Consider the following 19,826-nt stretch of genomic DNA (forward strand, 5'->3'; position numbering starts at 1 on the left):
AACACGCCCTACGCGATGACGCATCGTGACCGTGTCCTGTGCTATCGCGCGTGTCGCCCGCTTCAATGAAAAGAAAAAAAAAACCCTTTCCACCACGAGTCTATAACAAAACGGGGACAAATAACCTCAAAATCAAGACAGGAGAGCAAGCAGAGGTCGTCGCTTTCAAAGGGTCCGCAGCCATACGCGCAACATCGTTAAACGAAAGCCGATGGAACGGCGTGCGGTTGGTTTACGATCATCGCCACGCGCCGAGCAACTCGAAACGATGAATTTTCAGAGCGAGAAGAAGAGAGCCCTCTGTGTGTGTATGTAGAGAGAACGAGCGCGCGCTATGCCTTTTTCTGATGTCGACAAAAGAACGTCGCGCTTTCGGTCGGCCAAGCGTGTGCTCGGGAGGTCGAGAGCGGAAGTGGAAGGAGAGGAGCGCGCGGATGCTACTGCGATCGCGACTTCCGGTTTCTCTTCCTGCGGGCCTCGGAAACTGGAGAGGAAAGGAGAAACAAAGACTCAAAGCAAACAGAAAAAAAAACAAAAAAGACAAAACGAAGAAAACGAAAAAAGGGGAAACGCGCGCTCCGAGAGCGCGTCCGCTCGAAAAACTTTTGTTCCGTCTAGCGACTGGCGCATACGGCGTCACCGTACAGCGATAGACGAGTGCGTATCGTGCTTACAGAGTGGCGGGATGCTAAAATGACAGCGCTGCAGTACGCGCAACTCGTTGAGACAGACCGCTAAAAGTGTTTTTTTTTCTCTCGACTGTTTCGATACCGCTGTTTGTGGCCCTATACGGATTAGCAGCATGGACTTGGACTGACGACTAGCTACAGGATGCACTAGATCGAACAAAAAGGTGAGTAGGACGACTGATCCGTATTTTTCTACTTACAGTAAATTTTTACACAGTATGTGTCATAAGAAAATGCACATCAAGCACTAAAATTTCTTTGCTGGGAGAGAAGGAGGGGAAAAGCGGGGGGGGGGGGGGCAAGGGAAAGGGCAGGCAAAAATCTGGGGGGAGGGAGGTGTTTCCTCCCCTCGCCTCCACTGGTACCGCCACTGATGAAGGATGCTATCTGACGAGACTAACTGCACGTCATGTTTTCATAGTTTATCCCGCTTCTTGCGAATATATAGCCATTGTATGATGATGTCTTGATTTATACTAAATAATAATAACTGCTGTGTTTGACGTGCAAAAACCACGATACGCTTATAGGCAGGCTGTCGTGAAGGGCTCCAGAAATTCAGACCATGTGGTGTTCTTCAACGTGCCCCTTAATCTAAGCACACGGGCCTCTGTAGCGTTTCGCCTCCATCGAAATCTCGCTGGTCCTATTTTAGCACTCGCTCGATATTTTTATTGCCGGGTCTACAATACTAACCCGATATGACCAGTGTATTCAATGCATTTGTTGTCTGTATTCACAGTGTGCTGCTTACTTGTATTGTAGACTCGAAAGCATTGGTTAATGCTCTTGGTCTTGATTTTTTTTTAGTACGCAATCCCCTTCACATAATGTTCTGATAGGTACTTGTGATGTAATTTAATAAATAAATAAATAAATAAATAAATAAATAAATAAATAAATAAATAAATAAATAAATAAATAAATAACGCCTTCGCTCTCTATAAGAACATGTGCACGATCATAATCCGCAAAGCTAATTAATTGCATCGTGGAGCTCCCAAAGTGTAGCACATGTATCCGATCCTCAAAGCTCGCATGCTCGAGTTCGGAGAAAGGCTGCATTTTTCCTGCTTAGAAAGGTAACTGCCAAAAGAAAAATAGACATCGACAACAGGAACGACAGAAAGCTGAAGTAGTTGGCTTATGTGTGGTCTGTTTCTCTTATCTCGTGTTCGTGTTTGTACACCTTACTTTCTTCTGCAAGTACAACAAATATCAATTAATATTGCGATTATGTCTTATTTATATGCCCGGCGTCCATTTTCTTTTTTACCTTTGACTATTACGAATTCTGACCCGACTAACCATCGCGGTGGTTCAGTGGTCATGGTGGTTGGCAGCTGACCCGAAAGGCTCCGTGCCCGAAAGTCGCATATTCGATCCCGGCCGCGGTGGTCGCATTTCGATGGAAGCGAAAATGTTAGAGGCCCCTGTGCTTAGATTTAAGCGCACGTCAAAAAAGCCAATGTGGTCGAAATTTTCGGAGCCCTCCTCTACGGCGTCTCTCATAATCGTATCGTGGTTTTGGGACGTTAAACCCCAGCGATTATTATTATTATTAATTATGACCCGACTGGTTTTCGTCCGACCTTCCTGACTTCATTATAACGGGGAGAGTCTATTTGCACCTCGACAGCTTTGGGTCATGTGACCTGGGCACAAGCGTGAAGTATGACGTCAGCAGTCAAGCACCATAACCACTAGACCACCGTAGCGGGTGAGGTTACATTTTTTTGTCGGGGCATTATTACCATCAGCAGAAGCGAAACATAGATCGCAATAACCCCCCAGTGACTGATTGACCACACAATTGATGCTAAGGCTTTTTTTTTTCTTATTGTGATCGCAGTTACATGCTAAAATCAGCCACAGCACTAGCGACATCGACGTACATGTCGTGAAAAAAGATTATCGTTAAAACATGTAATATGGCAGTTTGACAATTTTCAAAAGCTGGGATGTATTTAGGACGAGCACCGTCCCAAATATATCTGCAGCCCGCCTCGAGCGGCGCAAGGAAACAGAACTGCATGCATGGCATACCGCGTACATCACACACATCACATGTAACACAGAGAATGCATCTATTCTAATCACATACCATTACGTACGTTGCTCTTTACGGTGCAATGATACAATGACGTGTGCTTCGAGAGGAACGCGTCCAGGACGTCATCAATTTGCAAAAACATATCGGCGTCGCTTTCCGGGCTGCAACGGGAAGGTCGCGGTCACCGCTACGTTGCGTCAACACCGCATAAAAATAAAACAAAGACCACGGCAGGAATACGAATCGACAGCAGCTCAGCATGGCATGCCGAGTTGAAGGTTATCATGAGTCAACGCCACCACGTGGCTGTGATGTGCCGCGGTTTTTTGGACATCTGAAAGGGCGTCGTTTTTTTTTTTCTTGGTTTCGCCATATCAGGCATCAACGTAGAATCGTTGACTTGCGTCAATGGCCGGTGAACAGCGCATGCGCATTTGTAGGTAAACAATGTGCGTACTAAGCGAGCACATACATAGCAGGGTTGCGCGAAAAAAAAAAAAAAACACGGACGAAGAAAAGCAAGTACACAGGACGGGCGGGCGCAATGTGTACTTCCTTTTTTCGTCCGCGATTTTTTCGTGCAGCCCTGCTATATGTGTTCAAGAATGCCCCAATTAGCCCAAACGAGATCTTTACTGAAACGCGTACATGTTTCAGTCCGTAAATTTATTGCCGAGGATGTGGAGTGGACGCGCACCTATACTTTTAAGGGCACAATGGTCTTCTCACGCCACAGATAGCAACTCCCAAAATAAAGTGGCAATATGCGTGTTCTGGCTAGTTGGTATATATAGTCCATGATTACTTCTCAAACACAAAAAAGAAGAAACTTCTTTAACAAGGAACGAAATTAATGCGACAGTCTAAAGCGCTAACTGCGTACTTCGGCCCAAGGAATAACGTCCGACTTATGAGGTCGGAGATCACTACGTCACCTGCGGTGCTCTTCGAGCTCAATGGCACAGGCACGGACGCATCTACAAAGACGCTCTGTACACCCAAGTACGTATGGATGGAAACGTGATGGAAACCTACCAGTCGCTAAGAGGAAAGCATGGCGGAATTATTGTGCACTCACTGATGAAACTGCACAGATTTACTGCCGGCCAACCTTACGTCAACCTCGAGCAGCTCAACGAGCCAAGGTATCTGCTCCTAGTGGAGGTGCCTACGCTGCGGGTGACGTATTGTGTACGCAGTTAGCCCTTGTGTCTGTCGCATTCTTGCCGTCCCTTGTTAAATAAGTTAAAGAAGTTTGCGTTAAGAAGAAATTAAAGAGAATTGAGGCTTTCCGTATTAGACGGACAGGTGATGGCTGTGCTAGACTGCCGTCCATCACCTCTAGTGACGCTAAGTGCAGGCACCTCACTAGCACGTGTAGTGGTAACAATATATCGCAGCATTCCTGTAAAGAGGTCACCCCACTTGTCTAGAACGCTGGAACGGCGCGCTCCGGACAGCACTGACCATGTTTGCCGATTACAAATGGCCTGAAAGAGCTCAATTTATAGACTGCATGGCCGCTTAGGATAAATGTTCAAGTGCGCGCTATCGTCATCATCATCAGCCTGTCTACGCCCACTGCAGGGCAAAGGCCTCTCCCATGTTCCGCCAATCAACCCGGTCCTGTGCTTTCTGCTGCCACGTAATACCTACAGTGCGCGCTATATCAAACTACTAATTACACGGTACACACGGTGCCATAGCGTGCTGGAACATACCCGAGCGTGCCGTTCCAGCGTTCTGGACGAGTGTGTTGACCTCTGTGCAATGTCATCGTTGTCGTATCTTCCCAATTTTTTCGCTCATTTTGCTGTAAACATATACGTAAGAGTGTTTTCCTAATAATAATAAAAAAAGATAGTTGCGAGTCAGCCCAATCTTGTTCATTTCTTCCCTTTGTCCTCGCCTATGTGAGCAGGGAACGAAGTGAAGCATGAATGCAGCTAGAGTGATTTCTGAACGCTTCCGCAATTTCCCCTCGAACGCCTCCAACTGCGCACTTGCGTGGTTCAGTTTACTGACCATAAAATCGTTTATTTGTTTATTTATTTACAAAAATACTGCACGACTGTGGCTGATCCATGCAGGAGGGGCATCGTACGTGTAATACGAACAAAAGTAAGTAAACATTGAAAATAATATGAGTGTGCAGGAATAACAAAACAACACCGCACGTTAGCCACAGAGTAATGAGTAATGAACAGTAATCCAGATGAACATTGATGTATAGAGCAGGGGCGTAGGCAGAAATATTATCGGGGGGGGGGGGGGGGTCAGCCATACTTTATGTATGTTCGTGCGTGCGTTTGTATGTGTGTGTATATATACGCAAGCAAAATTGAAAATTTGGGAGGGGGGTTGAACCCACCCTCCCCTGGCTACGCCGCTGATATCAAGGCATAGCACAGAATATCGAAGATAAGATATCATCTGAGTACTTAAGTCCCTCGCACCATTCAGAAATGGTGCGAGGGAAGAAAGAATATATGAAAGAATTCGCCTTGGTTCTAAAAGAAGCTAGGGACTCAGCATGGCGATGTCTTGTTAGTCGTGGCATTAGTGGCATTAGATATGGTTCAGGCCGAACAGTTTGTTATTTGTATGTAGAAAAAGAAGTTTTTACCTGTTTTGTCCTGTTTTAACTCAACTCTCGATAGATGTAGCAAGATGCATGATCGGGCTAGTTGGTAGTCGGTAATAACATCTTATCGAAAATATTTCGACGAGGGACGAAATAAATGCTAATGAGCTTGAAGTTAGCGCTTGTGTGCGTCGCATTTATTTTGTCTCATGTCGAAAACTTCTTGCACTAAGACACCACCTCGACAGATGCCTCCAAGAAGCTATATCTTGACCATTAGCTATAACGTGACCAGGACACTCTAGTAGAACTAATGACGAAAAGTGTATACGCCCTTTCCTGCCACGTTGTAACACGTTTAAGTGTTCTTTCTTGAGCTAAACCACCACGGTGGTTGGGGTGCTCGACTGCTTACCCGAAGGTCGCGGGATCGACTCCCGGCCGTGGCAGCTGCATTTCGATGGAGACGAAATGCTAGAGGCCTCTGTACTTGGATGTGGGTGCATGTTAAAGAACACCGGACGGTCAAAATTTCGGAAGCCCGCAACTACGGCGTCCCTCATAACAATTTCCATAACCACGATATCCCGTGTGCTTACCTCTCATCCCGTGTTGACCACCCGAATAAAGTAGCCATTCCTTTCTGCCGCACAAACCACTTTTTGCAATCTTTTCTTCCGAAAACGAGCAGGGACTGGAACCGCCTTCCCCCCTCCATTGCTGCCACTAAGGACCAAGGGCTGTTCAAGTCCGCAGTGTCGAGACACATTATGGTGTAACTGCACACTATTGTCTTTCCTTTTTTTTTTTTGTTGTTTTTCTCTTTTTCAACTATTTGCTGTATTTCCTTGACTGTTGTTATTATTTTTGCCACGTTCACATCGTACCCACCCCCTCTGTAACACCCTCTGGGTCTTGAGGGTATACTAATAAATAAATAAATAAATATGTCGGTTATGGAAATTTCTTTTTTGTTGTCGCGCGCTGCTATGGTCCACTGGCGTAGCCAGGGGTGTTGGGGGTTCAACAGCCCCCCCCCCCCCCACTCGGAAAAAATTTCTGGCTACGCCACTGCTTGCTATGTACTTCGGATTTGTATAGCCCTCCTTTATCTTGTATGCCCTCTGATATCTCGGCCTGGACCGGCCTACTGTATTGAATGAATGAATGAATGAATGAATGAATGAATGAATGAATGAATGAATGAATGAATGAATGAATGAATGAATGACGTTAGGTCCAAATTAATCCCTCATATCTGCTTTGTCACGCAGCGAAGTGCACGCACTCGCCACGCTCAGCGAGAAGATGGCGGCGAACGAACCGGAGAGCGATGTCCAGATGAGAAGCCGAGAAGAGTCCCAGAGCTTCCGTGCCCGCGTCCAGTTCCGAAAGTCCCATTCGGGACCTCCAAAGATGGAGGGCTACCTCCGCAAGAGGACAGCAAAACTGGTAACTGTTCCACGCTAAAAAAAAAGCTATACGTATTTATTATATGTATAGTTTTCTACAGTGCAAACTACATTTAACGAAGTGATGACCAAAAACAAATTATTTCATTAAATCTAGGAGTTCGTAAAATCGAGAAAGATTTTTCGGTCCTTCGAGGTCTAAAATTCTAACGTAGCGACACTCAAAACTGCCAGTAGATTGTTGTTGCCGTCAAACCCGCGCCTGCGCATGTGAAAAAAAAAGAAATGCCCCCACCTCTCCGAGGGGAATCGTGAGGAAATGCGAATGCATTTCTTGCGCCGAGAGTACACGGCGTAGTAATTTTAATGGCGTAAAGCTGGACACATCGACGCGCTCAAGTGTCTCCCTTTTGGGCGCCTCTTTCAACGAACGCTTCCAACGTGCGTTCGTAATCACCTAAGGGGTGTTGCCACCGCCTTCAATGCATCACAAACGCGTTTAGAACGCGCTGTTTTCAGGCTGTGCCAAGGCAGCACAAACGCTACAAACGCGTTTCAAACGCACTGCATTGAGGCGGTGGCGCAGGGAGGAGAGAGAGCGAACCGCGAGAGAAGGAGCGGCGAAGCACTGCACCTACCCTCTCCTACACTCTTTCCACACACTCGGGAGCTCCGCCGAGCTCCCGCGATGCGAGTGTGTGATGCGAGCGCGCTCCTCCTCTCCACTCCCTCTTAATAGCGTTTGCTGTCGGGCTAGTTGGTGCATAGCTGAACTTCAATTGATGGCGCAAATGTTAAGACAGGAACGTAGAAGACACGGGTGCGCTTGTCCCTGTCTTACGTGTCTTCTACGTTCCTGTCTTAACATTTGCGCCATCAATTGAAGTTCAACCACTCCCTCTCCGCTACTCCGTCCGCACCACCTGCTCCGGTTGCTAGGGGTGAGGATAAGCGCGCGCGCCCGCAGCTGTTGCTATGGGAGAGGGAGTGAGAGCGGAGAGGCCTGCGGACACCGACAGACGCCTGACATAGCCCGACTAAGAAATGCATTCGCATTTAAAACCGCGAGGGCGACCCGATGGCGGCCCGGACATGCAGATTCCCATGTCGCCCAGATATAGGGGGCTCCCTGCACGGCGATGCAAGCCAGGTAGATGGTCACGTGACGCTATGACAAGCTACCAACTGCAAACGCGGTGGACGAAAACGGCGATTGTGCCGTTTTCGCGCAAGATTGTTGTGTCGCGTTGTGTCGCGCAAGATTGTTGCGAGGAGATAGTTCTGGGGAATGAAAATTTCGTCGTTAGGTCGGGAAAGTCGTAAAATCGGGTTTCGTTAGATCGAGTTTTATATACAGGGTGTTTTTTTAGGGAATACAGATTTTTTATAAAAGTCCTATGACAGTAAGGCTCCTGTTGTTTTCGCGCACGAACTCCACGTCGAGGTGGAAATATTTTGCAGCAGCTGAAATGACCCTGTCGCGACTAATTAAGAAAAACTCGTTAACTAACATTTTAATTATCGACTTGAGAGCAGGTGTTTATATTACAAAGTTTAGTTTATGGCATACCCATTTTTTAGAAATCACGAAAGTTGCACGTAGTTCGAGACATTCGTCATCCAGTTTGAAGGGAGTTATCGAAAATGATCGCGACCTGCGGGTACGAAGCGCGACCGTTTTGTTACGTCGGACCGGAACCACCCATGACAAGGAAGTGACGACATTTGAATGAAGGCGCGCCGCGGCCGTATCTTTTCGTGAAAAGCTGCAAGACATCTCACTTGTGCCAGCGAATGCCTTACTTATGCGTGTAATGTTTGGTGCTTATCTGTTTCTTTTGAGCTGTACACAAGAAAATCGCTATATGAACCTTTTCTTTGTCTGAGAAGCATAAAACTCAGGGGTAGCCACTGCGGCGCTTCTTCTTGCAGACAGGCGAAATAGTTTTTTTGCACCTATTTATAGTTTAAGAAAGAAACAGACAAGCACTATACATCTTGCCGATTTTCCCGACCATATTCTGCTTCGGCGCGCTTTGATTCAAATTTCGTAACTTCCTTGTCACGTGTAGTTCCGGCGTTACGTAGCAGAGGGGCCGCGTTTTCTGCGCACCGGGCACGATCAATTTCGATTTCGCCCTTGAAGTTCGATTATGAATATCCCAAACTACGAGCCACTTTTGTGATTTCTAAAAACTGGGTATGCCATAAACTATCATGCACTACAACTTTCTAATATAAACAGCTACACTCAAGTGAATACTTAAAACGGTAATTAACGAGTTTTTGCTAATTAGTCGTGTCAACTAGATTTTAGTTGTGGAAAAGTATTTCCGCCTCGATGTAGAGTTGATGTGCGATAACGACAGGAGCCTGAGTGTCATAGAATTTTTATAAAAAATCTGTATTGTCTACGAAAAGGAAAAAAAAAACTGTATGTATAAACGTTGCTCTAGCTATACAAAACTAGAGCAACGTCTATTGGCAGGGACGTATAGCCGGAATTTTTTTTCGGTGCACCACTCTTTATGCATGTTCGTGCGTGTATATATGTACGTGTATAATACACATGCGAAACATTCGGGGGGGGGGGGGGGGGTGAACCCCCCGCCATACAACCCGCTCCCCTGGGTACGCCAGTGTCTATTGGCTATAAAATCGAACTTAAATAGGAATACTAAACCGGGTTTTAATAGGACGCATGAGATCTTTGCCCAGTTAGGTAGGCGTAATATGAACAAGAGCTCTCCTGAGAGATAAATTCCGAGTAAACTTCAGCCAAGTGCATCTCATTTGTTCATGACGTTGTCGCTATACCTAATGCACGTTTACACCAATCTCTTGCAGAATCTCAAGTGGTTCTGGCGCAAGTACTGGTTCGTGCTAGACGGCCGCTCTTTGCTATACTTCAAGTCGCAGTCAAACTATAACGTGAGTGCCAGTTTGTGCAACAGCTGCACAGTTTTGAAAGGCGCCTAAACACTCGCTGGATTCAGCCACGGCCACGGCTGGTACTTGGCAGTATAGCTAAAGTGGATGCTTGGGCGTGTTGGTACGACATAGTGGAAAGAAAACAGCGCAAAAGACGGAGCACAAGAAAAAGGAAGACACAAGTAAACGCAGTAGGTTTAAGGTCGGAAGTCTCAGCTTTGCACGCTCGGTGCACATAATGCTTTGTGCGAAGTGTGAAATCGTGAAATTTACATAGTTTCAGCAATTCCTTTTTAGAATATTTGGCACCTGGAGCCAATATTCTGCTTCAAAAGACAGAACCTCTCTGAAATGCAACAGGTTTCATTCAAATCAGTTGAAATATTACCAGAGTAGAACATCTATGTGTTTGGCATGCATTCGAACTGGAAAATCAAATATAAAGCATTTCTCTCAAATGCTAGCTGTGCTCCTGTTATCGTTCCTCTATACAGGGTGTTTCAGCTGACTTGTGCCCAGTATAAAAAAAAACAAACGTATTTGCCACGTGTGTCGTATTGGCCCAGTATTGTTCTGAGCCGTACGCAGAACGTCAGGATATGTTTTCCAATCCACCAAGCTGAGTAATTAACAGATTGCTTAACTTTTTAATTAGTAACTATAGTGAAAAATAAATAATGCTAAAGTTGTAGCAATTGTTCTGAAACGTCGGAATCTTTCATCCAGGCTTAGATCTGGCAATCTGATAAGCTGGGTAACTCACAAAGATTGGTTAACTGAATTTTAAAATAATAACTGTAACAAAAAATATGCAGTAGAAAACTTGTAAGGCTTGTTCAGCAACTTTGTATTATTTCACATATGCTAACTGCCCTGTTTAATCTTTTTCCAGCTTTTCTTTCGAGTGCGTGAAATTAGAAAAATATACTTGGCGCAAGTTGGCTGAGAAACCCTGTATGGGCGAAGATATGACAACTCAGGCAGCTGCTTCCCTAGAGTGGCCATGTCAGCCACCAACACGCCGTCGGTCTGCGCCTGGACCTCAAGACTAGTCGCTAAGCCTGACTATAAGCCTAACCAAGAAGCTTTATTGTCACGTATGAACGAAATAAGGGGAATTTTTTCGAGGGGCTTGTATATTTGTTAGGCACAACCAAATGAATTCAACAGACAACTTTCCTTAACTGTAGTGTGGTAATTATGACGTAATTACGTCACAGTTACCACACTACAATTAAAGACAACAATTAAAGTCTCCTGTGCTTTCATTTTTCATTTTGATTTATTCATTTTATTGTCATGTAGGCTCACATACAATTATCTGTCATATTTAAAATAATTCAAAAGTATCTAACGGTTACGAAGCGCCTGCATGTTGTGCCAAGATCGCGTTTTGCAAACTACTTCGTTAACTTACAGCATTTAAAATCAGTATTTGCTTGCTAAGTGTGATAAATAAGCCACGACTCTCGCGCAGTCTCTCGGCACCTGCAAAGGTCTAGTGGACTTCGGCTTGGTGCAGGCAGTCAGGCCGTCGCACGGCTCCAAGAACACCTACGCCATGGAAGTCATCACCCGGTCTGACGTCATACACCTCGTGAGTACCCCTTCGATGTCACCCGCATTCCTTCAAAGGAGATGACATGGCCTGTTCAACTATTGTGCAACTACAGCAGGCGAGGTCGAAACATAATCATACAGTGTGTGAGAAAACACCTAAGTTGATTTGACCGGCACCAATCGTTTTCTGTTATGACAGGTATGCTGTGTACGATATTCTTTACGATTATTCTCAGAGGTATTTTTGTGACCTAGGAGCTATTCATGAAAAATTCGGAGCCCACTACATTCGCCGCTGCATTCATCGGCGACAACCGATTTACATACTTTACTTTAAAGTGGAGTTGGGCGAAAATAAATGAAATATAAATTTCCAAAAACTATGCCCTGCCTGCACCACCTAAGTATCGCTATGCATCTTACAGTAATTTAGTGTTGTGTTGGGTCGTTGAAGCCCACCAATTAACAAGCCTCAACAACTCGGTATTCTGTTAAACGCCGGGTTAATTTGACGTGTTTGGGGCCGCTTATAAGCGGGTACATTCCCCACTCATGCTAGTGCCCTTTTCTCACAACCTAGCTTACACACCGATTGCGTAAGCTAGGTAGGCTGCCAACCCAGCTTACACAATTGGCTTACACAACACATACGCAGGCTGCCGATGACTGGCAAACGCGGCAGGTGTGGGTGGCGGCGCTGCAGGCGGCCATCCAAATCAGCGAGGTCTCGTGGCCTTTCAAGGTGCAGCTGGACAACGCGCCCAAACTGGTGCAGATACAGCGAGGAGAGTGAGTACGCCATCCAGCGTGCATAGGGCGCCGTGTTCCACGATATTAAAGCAAAGCTTTCTTCGGATATCCCTTGTCTGTGTCTGCCTGGCAGGACGGCAAGACGTGTGAGCTAAGCGACCCCAGGTTACACAATCTCCGGGATAGTACCAGTTGCGGCCAAATTGAGTGACACCACACAGCAACCTTTAATAACGTTAATTATGTGAGCGAGACCAAAACAGGGAAAAGTACCCTAAAATTCGTGACGCCCCACAGGCTTACCGGTACCCGCCACGGTTGTCTAGTGGTTATAGCGCTCAACTGCCGACGCGAAAGTCGCGGGATCGAATCCCGGTCGCAGCGGCCCAATTTTCGATGGAGGTGATATGCTAGAGGCCCGTGTACTTAGATGTGCATGTTAAAGAACACCAGATGGCCAATATTTCCGGAGACCTCCACTACGGCGTCTCTCATAATCATATCGTGGTTTAGGAACGTAAAACCCCAACAATCCGCCTTTTTCACGACGCTCCGGCGCATGCGTCTACCCTAGCGGAAAAGTCGGGAAACGTCTTCTCATCTCGGAGGCTTTTCTTGTGGTAATAGTGGTTCTACCGGCAACTACCAAACCCCTACCAAAACGGCAGAAGGCAGCACAGGAAAATGAAATAGGCGGATTGCCAATTATTCAGACGTACCAACGCCGGTGTTAACGCGAAATTAACCCTATACAGCTCACCGCGAAATTAACGCCTATAGTGTACCATTAGTGTGTTGGTGTCCTTTTAAAAGAGAAACGTGAACTCAATAGCAGCCTTCTACATTTTTTTAATCAATAGTAAACTTGGCGCCAAAAACATGACCACGCAGGAACACAAAGGAACGCACAGATAGAACGGGCGCTCCCTTACAGCTGTTTATTTTGACACCTTTTGCGCCAAGTTTACTACTGATACAAAACATGCACCGACTAGCCTAACAGCGAGTATTCTTAGAATTCTTTAATATTTTCGCCTCACGTCGTGGAATCCGTGTTTGGCGTCTCGCAGGGCTCCCAACGCTTCGTCCGCCTCCGACAGCGAGGGCCGTCATTCCAGGCACAACGACCGCCGTCGGAAGACGTCCAGCCTGATTATCTACGAAAACGTCAGCATCGAGACCCCGACTCGAAACAACGAGAGTTCCTCGGACCGTCGGCCCTCAAGCGAGGGCGCCATCTACCAGCAAATATCGGAAGCCGAACTCAAAGCCCACGACTGCGAACCGAGAACGTCGGACTGCAACGCTTTCGGCAAGGACCATCCTTGTTCGCAGACCAAGAAGGACAAGGGATACGGCGGCATGCTCAGAAGGGCCCGGTCCTTCAGCTGCGGTCTCATGAGCGCCAAGGGACGTCTCCCCGGCTTTCACCGGCACCGCGACAAGTCTTCGAAACGCGGAAGCAAAGATTCGCCCAGCCAGAAGCACGACTCCACTTCCGGTAGTCCGGCTCCGACCCCGGACTCGAACCGCGTGTCCAAAGAAGCGAGAACCGCGTCGCACCGGAAGCAAGACTCGGACGGTTCCGTTCGATCGGCGGAACTGTTTTCACGACAGACTAGCAACTCTTCGAACAGGACGTCGCACAAGAAGCAAGGTTCCACGGGATCGGCGAAACTCGACGTGACGATGCCAGCGGCGGCGGTGCGGAATCGAATCGCCTCTTCTTCGAGTCGCACCGACGAACATCGCATCACGGCGTGCCTGGACGTCAACCCGACCTATCAGACGGCCGCAGAATCCAGGGCCGACGGTTTCGCGACGGAGCCCGCGACTAGAAAGAGGTACGACTCTTCGTCGTGTCGTCGGGACGTCGTTGACGACGACGACTTTGCACCGGAGTGTCCTTCCAGGCCTCATCCTGCGAGCCCCATGCCGCGAAGCGACGCCTCCGCCCCGATGCCCAGCTTCGAATACGAACACCACGTACCACCGTCTCTGATGGGCGACAAAGTCGGAGACGACGAAAGACAGCGAAAGAAGCCTCCGAATCTCAGAATGAATCCGATGGCCGCGATGATACCGAACCGCGAGTACGCCGAAGTCTACGAGGACCACGTGCTTCCGTCTCCGCTGAGGCGGTCGGCAGACGACGCCACCAGGAGAGGAACTACCAGTATGGGGCACACGATGATTCAGGCACCGAGTTCGGAATACGCCGAAATCGACGAAGGCGATGGCGGTTCGTCGCTGTCCAGGACTCTCTCGAGTCCTCCCTGCAGCGGCAGGGCACCTTTAGCGAGGAGGCCTTCAAACCCGGAGTCCTCCGTTTCGAGGAAAACGAGCAAGGACTCGGCGGACGACTCCTCGCTGCACATCTACCAGGAAGTTCGAGGTCTTTCTCGCAGTCCGTCGCCTTCACCGCGCACCGTGTTTATGGCATCGCTGGCTTCGAGCACGAGGCCCGCCGAGATGGATGACGAGGAGGAGAGTTACTACTCCAGCATCTCGGAGGAGGACCTCAGGAGGTACCAGTGGTCCAGCGATCTCGGTAAGCGAGATATGCAAAAACAACAAAAAAACCCACCAGGCCTGTTTTCTATAGACAGGTTTTGGTATAGCTGAGACTAAAGTCCCTAGATTTTTCCCTGTTCTTTAGCTGAGACGAGCTACACAGTGATGCTACCGAGGACTTTTGATTTGGAGCAATTTTTGGAGCAGCAAAATTTCCGTTTTGGAGCACTTTGGAGCAGCAAAATTTTCATCTTGGAGCACTTTGGAGCAGATAATTTTGCATCTGGGAGCACTTTGGAGCAGCGAATTTTACATCCTGGAGTGCAATACAGAAGCATATTGCATTAACATTCAAGCACCTGAGTATTATTATGCGGCTCTTATGAAGGCTAGAAATATTTCGATTCATTGCAAATCTCATAGAAAAAATCATCTCAGGAGCATAGGCGTGCGCACAGGGGGAGCAGCCCCCCCCCCTAATCACCTAAGGGGGGGGGGCCGCAAAATCTGCCCCGTACCAAACCCTTGCGATAGCAATTATATGGACACTCTCGGCAGATTTTTGCCGTCGCCGTTGCCGTAATTTTCCGTATAAAGTCTAAATTAATAACATCACCACGCGCATTCTAGCCGCGGGTAAAAGCTCGCGAGCGCTGGCGACGAACGCGGCTGAAGCGGAGATTAAACTAGCCGGCCGTCTGTCTCCGTCGCACGGACAGCGCATGAGATAACATCTTCCCGCGTGCGGGCCTGCCGTCGATTGCTCATCAAACAGAGAGGAAACGCCCCGCCCGTCTTTCGTAAGGAGCATGAAGGGACGCCAGGGGAGCGGAAGGGGGGGGGGACCGCATCCTTCGAAGGGCGCAGTCGCTTGCGCGCGCGCTATCTCGAGGCATCAGGAGACGGCTCGTAAACTTGCTGTGCTCTCAACGCTTCGCGTTTAGAGAACTCAGAGCAAGAAAACGCTTCGGTTCCTGGAGGGGCCATATTCCCTTAAACCAGCGTTTTGTTGAGTTACGCGAGATCGGATCCAAAAGAGTTAGCTGCTAGTCTTACTTCGTTTCACAATACAATTTTTTGGTATCGCATTCATTGCTTCGCTCTTAAGCGAAACTGAGTTTTTTTAACCGTTAGCTATTGACCCCCGAAAGCGAGGGGCGGACGTGTAACATGGCGTAGCCGCTTCGCTGTGGGCCGTCAGCGACGGGCCCGCTACTGACAGCTGCGCATTTGCGGCTGCTCCGACCGGGAGATATGATTTTACTAATTAGATGACATTTTTAAAAAAGCAAGCAAAGAATTCGAATTGGAACCCTAGCACGTGAGCTCGAAAGGGCAGGGCCTTTTAGGGGGTATTTACCGCAGAGTGATTACAAACTCGGACGTGCTGGCGGAAGGAATTACGAAAAAGCTGTTCTGGATGAAGATCCATGGATAAAGTATATCTGAGGAAAAGTGTCAACGCGTTTCCACCGTTCGCGTGCTCTTCCATAAACGCGAAGCAAGGAAAATTCGATATTGTCCCATATAACTACTGCGAGCGATCCCAGATTTCATTCCGCGATGTCCGGAAACAGAAGTGACAGACATTTTAGCGGCACTCATGTAGTTATTACTGAACATTGCTTTCCTTACGTGCCGTGCGACGCTTGAAACGAGCTATCAGCAGCGTTTCTGGAACAGACGACGTCCGCCGATGAATCGCCGTCGCAGTTTCTCGCTACCGATAGGCCTAGACGTCACGAGCCTCTGCGGAGAGCGCGTTTTGCTGTCGAGCCGACTTGCAGAACAGAAGCTGCGTCGGCACCGTGCATGGCATCGTGGCTTACTCGGAACGCACGCGCGAGCGCTATTTATTCAGCGGAATAATTCTTGGTCCATGATTGCGACTTTATTGGCAGCCCCAAGATCGAGCTGCACATGTTCTGACGCGCCGGCGGTGCGATTGCCGGTGATAGACGCCCCCAAACCCGAGACTTTGGCGCAGTTTGGCGCAAATTTCGTCGATATTATCAGGATGGCGCAGTAAATACAATTTGGCGCACTTTGGCGCAGTTGGCGCAGGAGTGGAATCACTGGCTACAGCATAGACAGTAAAGCAGGGGTCTCAAACCGCAGGGATGGGGGGAGAGGAGCAGTTTGAACAAAATGTGAGGGAACGCTGTCATTTGAAATATCTTTCAGATTCTCATATATGGGTCATTTCTGAAGGGGATTTGACGTCAGGTTTCGAGAAATATATCGATACTGAAGTCCAGAATTACTGAAATCTGGACGCAAATTCTGAAATATAGAGCTTTCGTTCCACAGTTATGTTTCAACAGGTGACCTCATGGGGTGCCCCACGAAAAGAAATATGCTCGAGATCAGTCCTGTCTGCGTAGCTCATTAACATATTTATTAACATAGGCGTGCGCACGGAGGCGGGGGGGGGGGGGCACTTAAGAGGGGGCGCAAAATCTGCCCCATACTTTGACCTAATGGGGGAGGGGCTGCGACGAACCTTCGCCCCCCCCCTCCCCTCCCCATACGAAACCCTGCGCACGCCTATGCTTATTAAATGTATATGTGCCGAAGACAGTCATATTCGGGCCGGACCACTTGCGAGAGGTCCGTGTATTTGAGACCCCTGCAGCAGAGGTTAGAACAAGGTACCGTTCAATGCGACACCTTTGAACATGTCATAAGCGTGCACTGGGTTATCTGTGAGGAGGTGTTACGTTTTACCGCGTTGATGATGTAATTGCCGACTTCGTGTTACGTTGCGGCAGTGGACGTAGTCACGACAACGGGCTACGCCAACTCCTCTTCGCGGCAGAGAAGGGTGGAAAGGCCGAGCGAGAAACCGAAACCAGCCGAAGCGGGTTGTTATATCCCCTGTAACTTCCTCACTATACAGCACTAATTCGCAAAATTCTTGCGACAGCATGTTCACATTGTACAAGTGCGCAGTTGTCTCTTCATCACAAGTTTTGAATCGCGGGCTTGTTTACTGGCCCTTTAACCGTTTTTCTGCGGTGAAGCCGACGTGCTACAAGAGCGATCACTATGGTCACTCCGCAGCTAGCTTTCCAAAGGCCAGAGTAGGACTACGCATTTCTGAAATCTCGTTCTTTCTGTTGCAGCCCGTGTAGGCGAGACCTCCGAGACCGGCACCGAGTCGTCCACGTACAACACGGCCGATGCGAGCGGCAGCAGCGAGGCGCTGGCCGAGACCGGCTACATGGAAGACAACCCGCACATTACCGTCACGACTACCGACAGTAACCACAGCAGCGGAGGCAGTAGTGGCGGCCGGATAGACACGGCTCCTCCGAGCGAGGCGATGCGTGAGCTTCGCGAACTTCTCGACTGCCTCGGAACCGACGACGACGGTAACATGCTCACGGGACAGAGGAGCATCGCCAGGGCCCGACAGCTCCTCGTTCGAGAGATGGCTACCAACGAGGCCTAACTTAAAAACACACAGAACTGTAGTGGAGTAAGAACAACTAAGTCTTTTGGCTCTGTCACTTAGTCTTACAACAACGAAGCGATAACCAATGCACGCCATGTGCGCAGAATTATGTGCGGCATTTTTTTTTTTTTCAATAAACCTCAGTTTGAAGTTCGCGCCTGTGCTGTGGAATGAATCTTCATTGGACTGTAATACTATTTTTTCTTTCACGAATCGACCTGACCCAGTTCGTCCGTGAACAATGGCTCAACACATTCTATCGCTCAACTACGTATGAAGCAACCTCAACAAGACTTTCGTCAGCAAATTTTATACATAGACACCATAGGCGTGCGCAGAGTTCCCTATCAGGGGGGGCAAAGGTACATCGCAGCGCCGCCCCACCCTACTAAGTCAATGTATAGGGCAGCTTTCGCGCCCTCCCCCCTCTTAGGTGACTAGAGGGATCAATGCACGGGGCAGATTTTGCGCCCCCCTCTTGGGTGATTAGGGGGGGCGGCAGCCCCCCCCCCCCCCTGTGCGCACGCCTATGATAGACACAGTGCTGCAATCATTCCCAGGATTTGGGGACATTTGTGCGTGGCGCCATCTCTGGGCGGTAGCACCGGCGTCCTACCATAAGTGAATGGGAAATGGGCGAAAAAAATCATATCTCTTGAAAAAAAAAGCAAGCTATCAAAAACGACTCGGAGTTCTATACAGTAGAGACCTACTGGAACGTTTTGGTAAAATTGTAGTATTGCACTACAAAGCGTGTGGCTTCCCAGGACAATTGAACACCGCCCATTAGAAACACATTGTTAAATATTAAATACTCTGGGAAGCTACGCGGTTTGTGGTGCGACACTGTAATTTTAACAGAATGTTCAAATAAGTCTCTACTGTATAGAACCGGGAGTCGTTTTTGACAACTAACTTTTTTCGTCAGAATTTCTTTCGCCTATTTCCCATTCAGTTACGGCAGGCCGCCGCAGTCACCGACGAGAGATGGCAGTACGTGCATATGTCCCCAAATCCTGGTCATGGGCGTAGCCAGGGGGGGGGGGAGGGGTGCTTGGGGGGTTCGAACACTCCCCTCGAAAATTTTCAACTTTGCATGTGTATGTATACACGCACGAACATAGCTGAAAATGATTGAAACACCCCCACCCCCTTCCGAAAAAATTTATGGCTACGGCCCTGCAGCACTGGGTGCCTACAGATTGCGTGACCCCACTTCGGCCACTAAACCCCATATCTTCCACACTAGGCAAGTTTTGGAGTATGGTGCTTTTAGAGCTTATTTGATTCCCAAACAATAATATTCTAATGTAAAAGTTTCATCAGACACCTTGTGATTGTTACTTTTCCATAATCAATGTCATGTCAATTTACCAGGAAGGCAGCATTAAAGCCAATGCACATAAGAATGACTAATGTCTGTAGAAGATATTCCTCCTTTTAGCGTGCAGAATGTTTCAATATTTAACGCTACCATCTACAGCTTAAGAAACCTTGACTGAAGTAGTAACTTCAATTAAGACAGTGAAATCTGACGTAAAAGGAAGCTCAGTGTATGCTCGCATGTAGTGCCCCTGTATGTAAGTCACAAAAATATACTTATCAGAAAGGCACAAAAGCGCTGCATGGTTTAACTGATGTAAGTGCACACCATAAACCATGTACAACCACATAAAACCAGTTACACCATGCATTTCAACCAACTAGCCCTGTTGTAGACTCTCTTACAGAAGCAATGGAAACACAGGTGATTTCGTATGTATACACTCAAACCTCACTATAACAAAGTCACATGTGCCAAGCAATTAACTTCGTTATATACGAAAATTTGTTATAAACGCTTACTTGTAACACTCTATCTATTGCAAGACTATTC

General features: G+C 47.9%; 1 protein-coding gene across 1 annotated transcript; it reads left to right on the forward strand.

Moving 5' to 3' along the window:
* The first annotated feature begins 647 nt into the window (after window positions 1-647).
* LOC119400419 (uncharacterized) lies at window positions 648-17,957 on the forward strand. Its single transcript, XM_037667442.2, has 7 exons — window positions 648-853; window positions 6,601-6,778; window positions 9,586-9,669; window positions 11,147-11,266; window positions 11,885-12,018; window positions 13,050-14,530; window positions 17,619-17,957. The coding sequence occupies exons 2-7, from the start codon at window positions 6,635-6,637 to the stop codon at window positions 17,945-17,947; spliced, it is 2,292 nt and encodes a 763-aa protein (XP_037523370.1). The 5' UTR covers window positions 648-853; window positions 6,601-6,634; the 3' UTR covers window positions 17,948-17,957.
* Window positions 17,958-19,826: the final 1,869 nt, after the last annotated feature.

This window comes from Rhipicephalus sanguineus, chromosome 7 (assembly GCF_013339695.2).
Source record: "Rhipicephalus sanguineus isolate Rsan-2018 chromosome 7, BIME_Rsan_1.4, whole genome shotgun sequence".
Taxonomy (NCBI): Eukaryota; Metazoa; Arthropoda; class Arachnida; order Ixodida; family Ixodidae; genus Rhipicephalus; species Rhipicephalus sanguineus.

Bases quoted from the DNA above. Each gene is read 5' to 3' on its own strand.
- LOC119400419 (XM_037667442.2), top strand. From the start codon at position 6,635: ATGGCGGCGAACGAACCGGAGAGCGATGTCCAGATGAGAAGCCGAGAA. The intron at 12,019-13,049 runs GTGAGTACGCCA...GGCGTCTCGCAG, and splicing joins GTGCAGATACAGCGAGGAGA to GGCTCCCAACGCTTCGTCCG. The intron at 14,531-17,618 runs GTAAGCGAGATA...TTTCTGTTGCAG, and splicing joins CCAGTGGTCCAGCGATCTCG to CCCGTGTAGGCGAGACCTCC.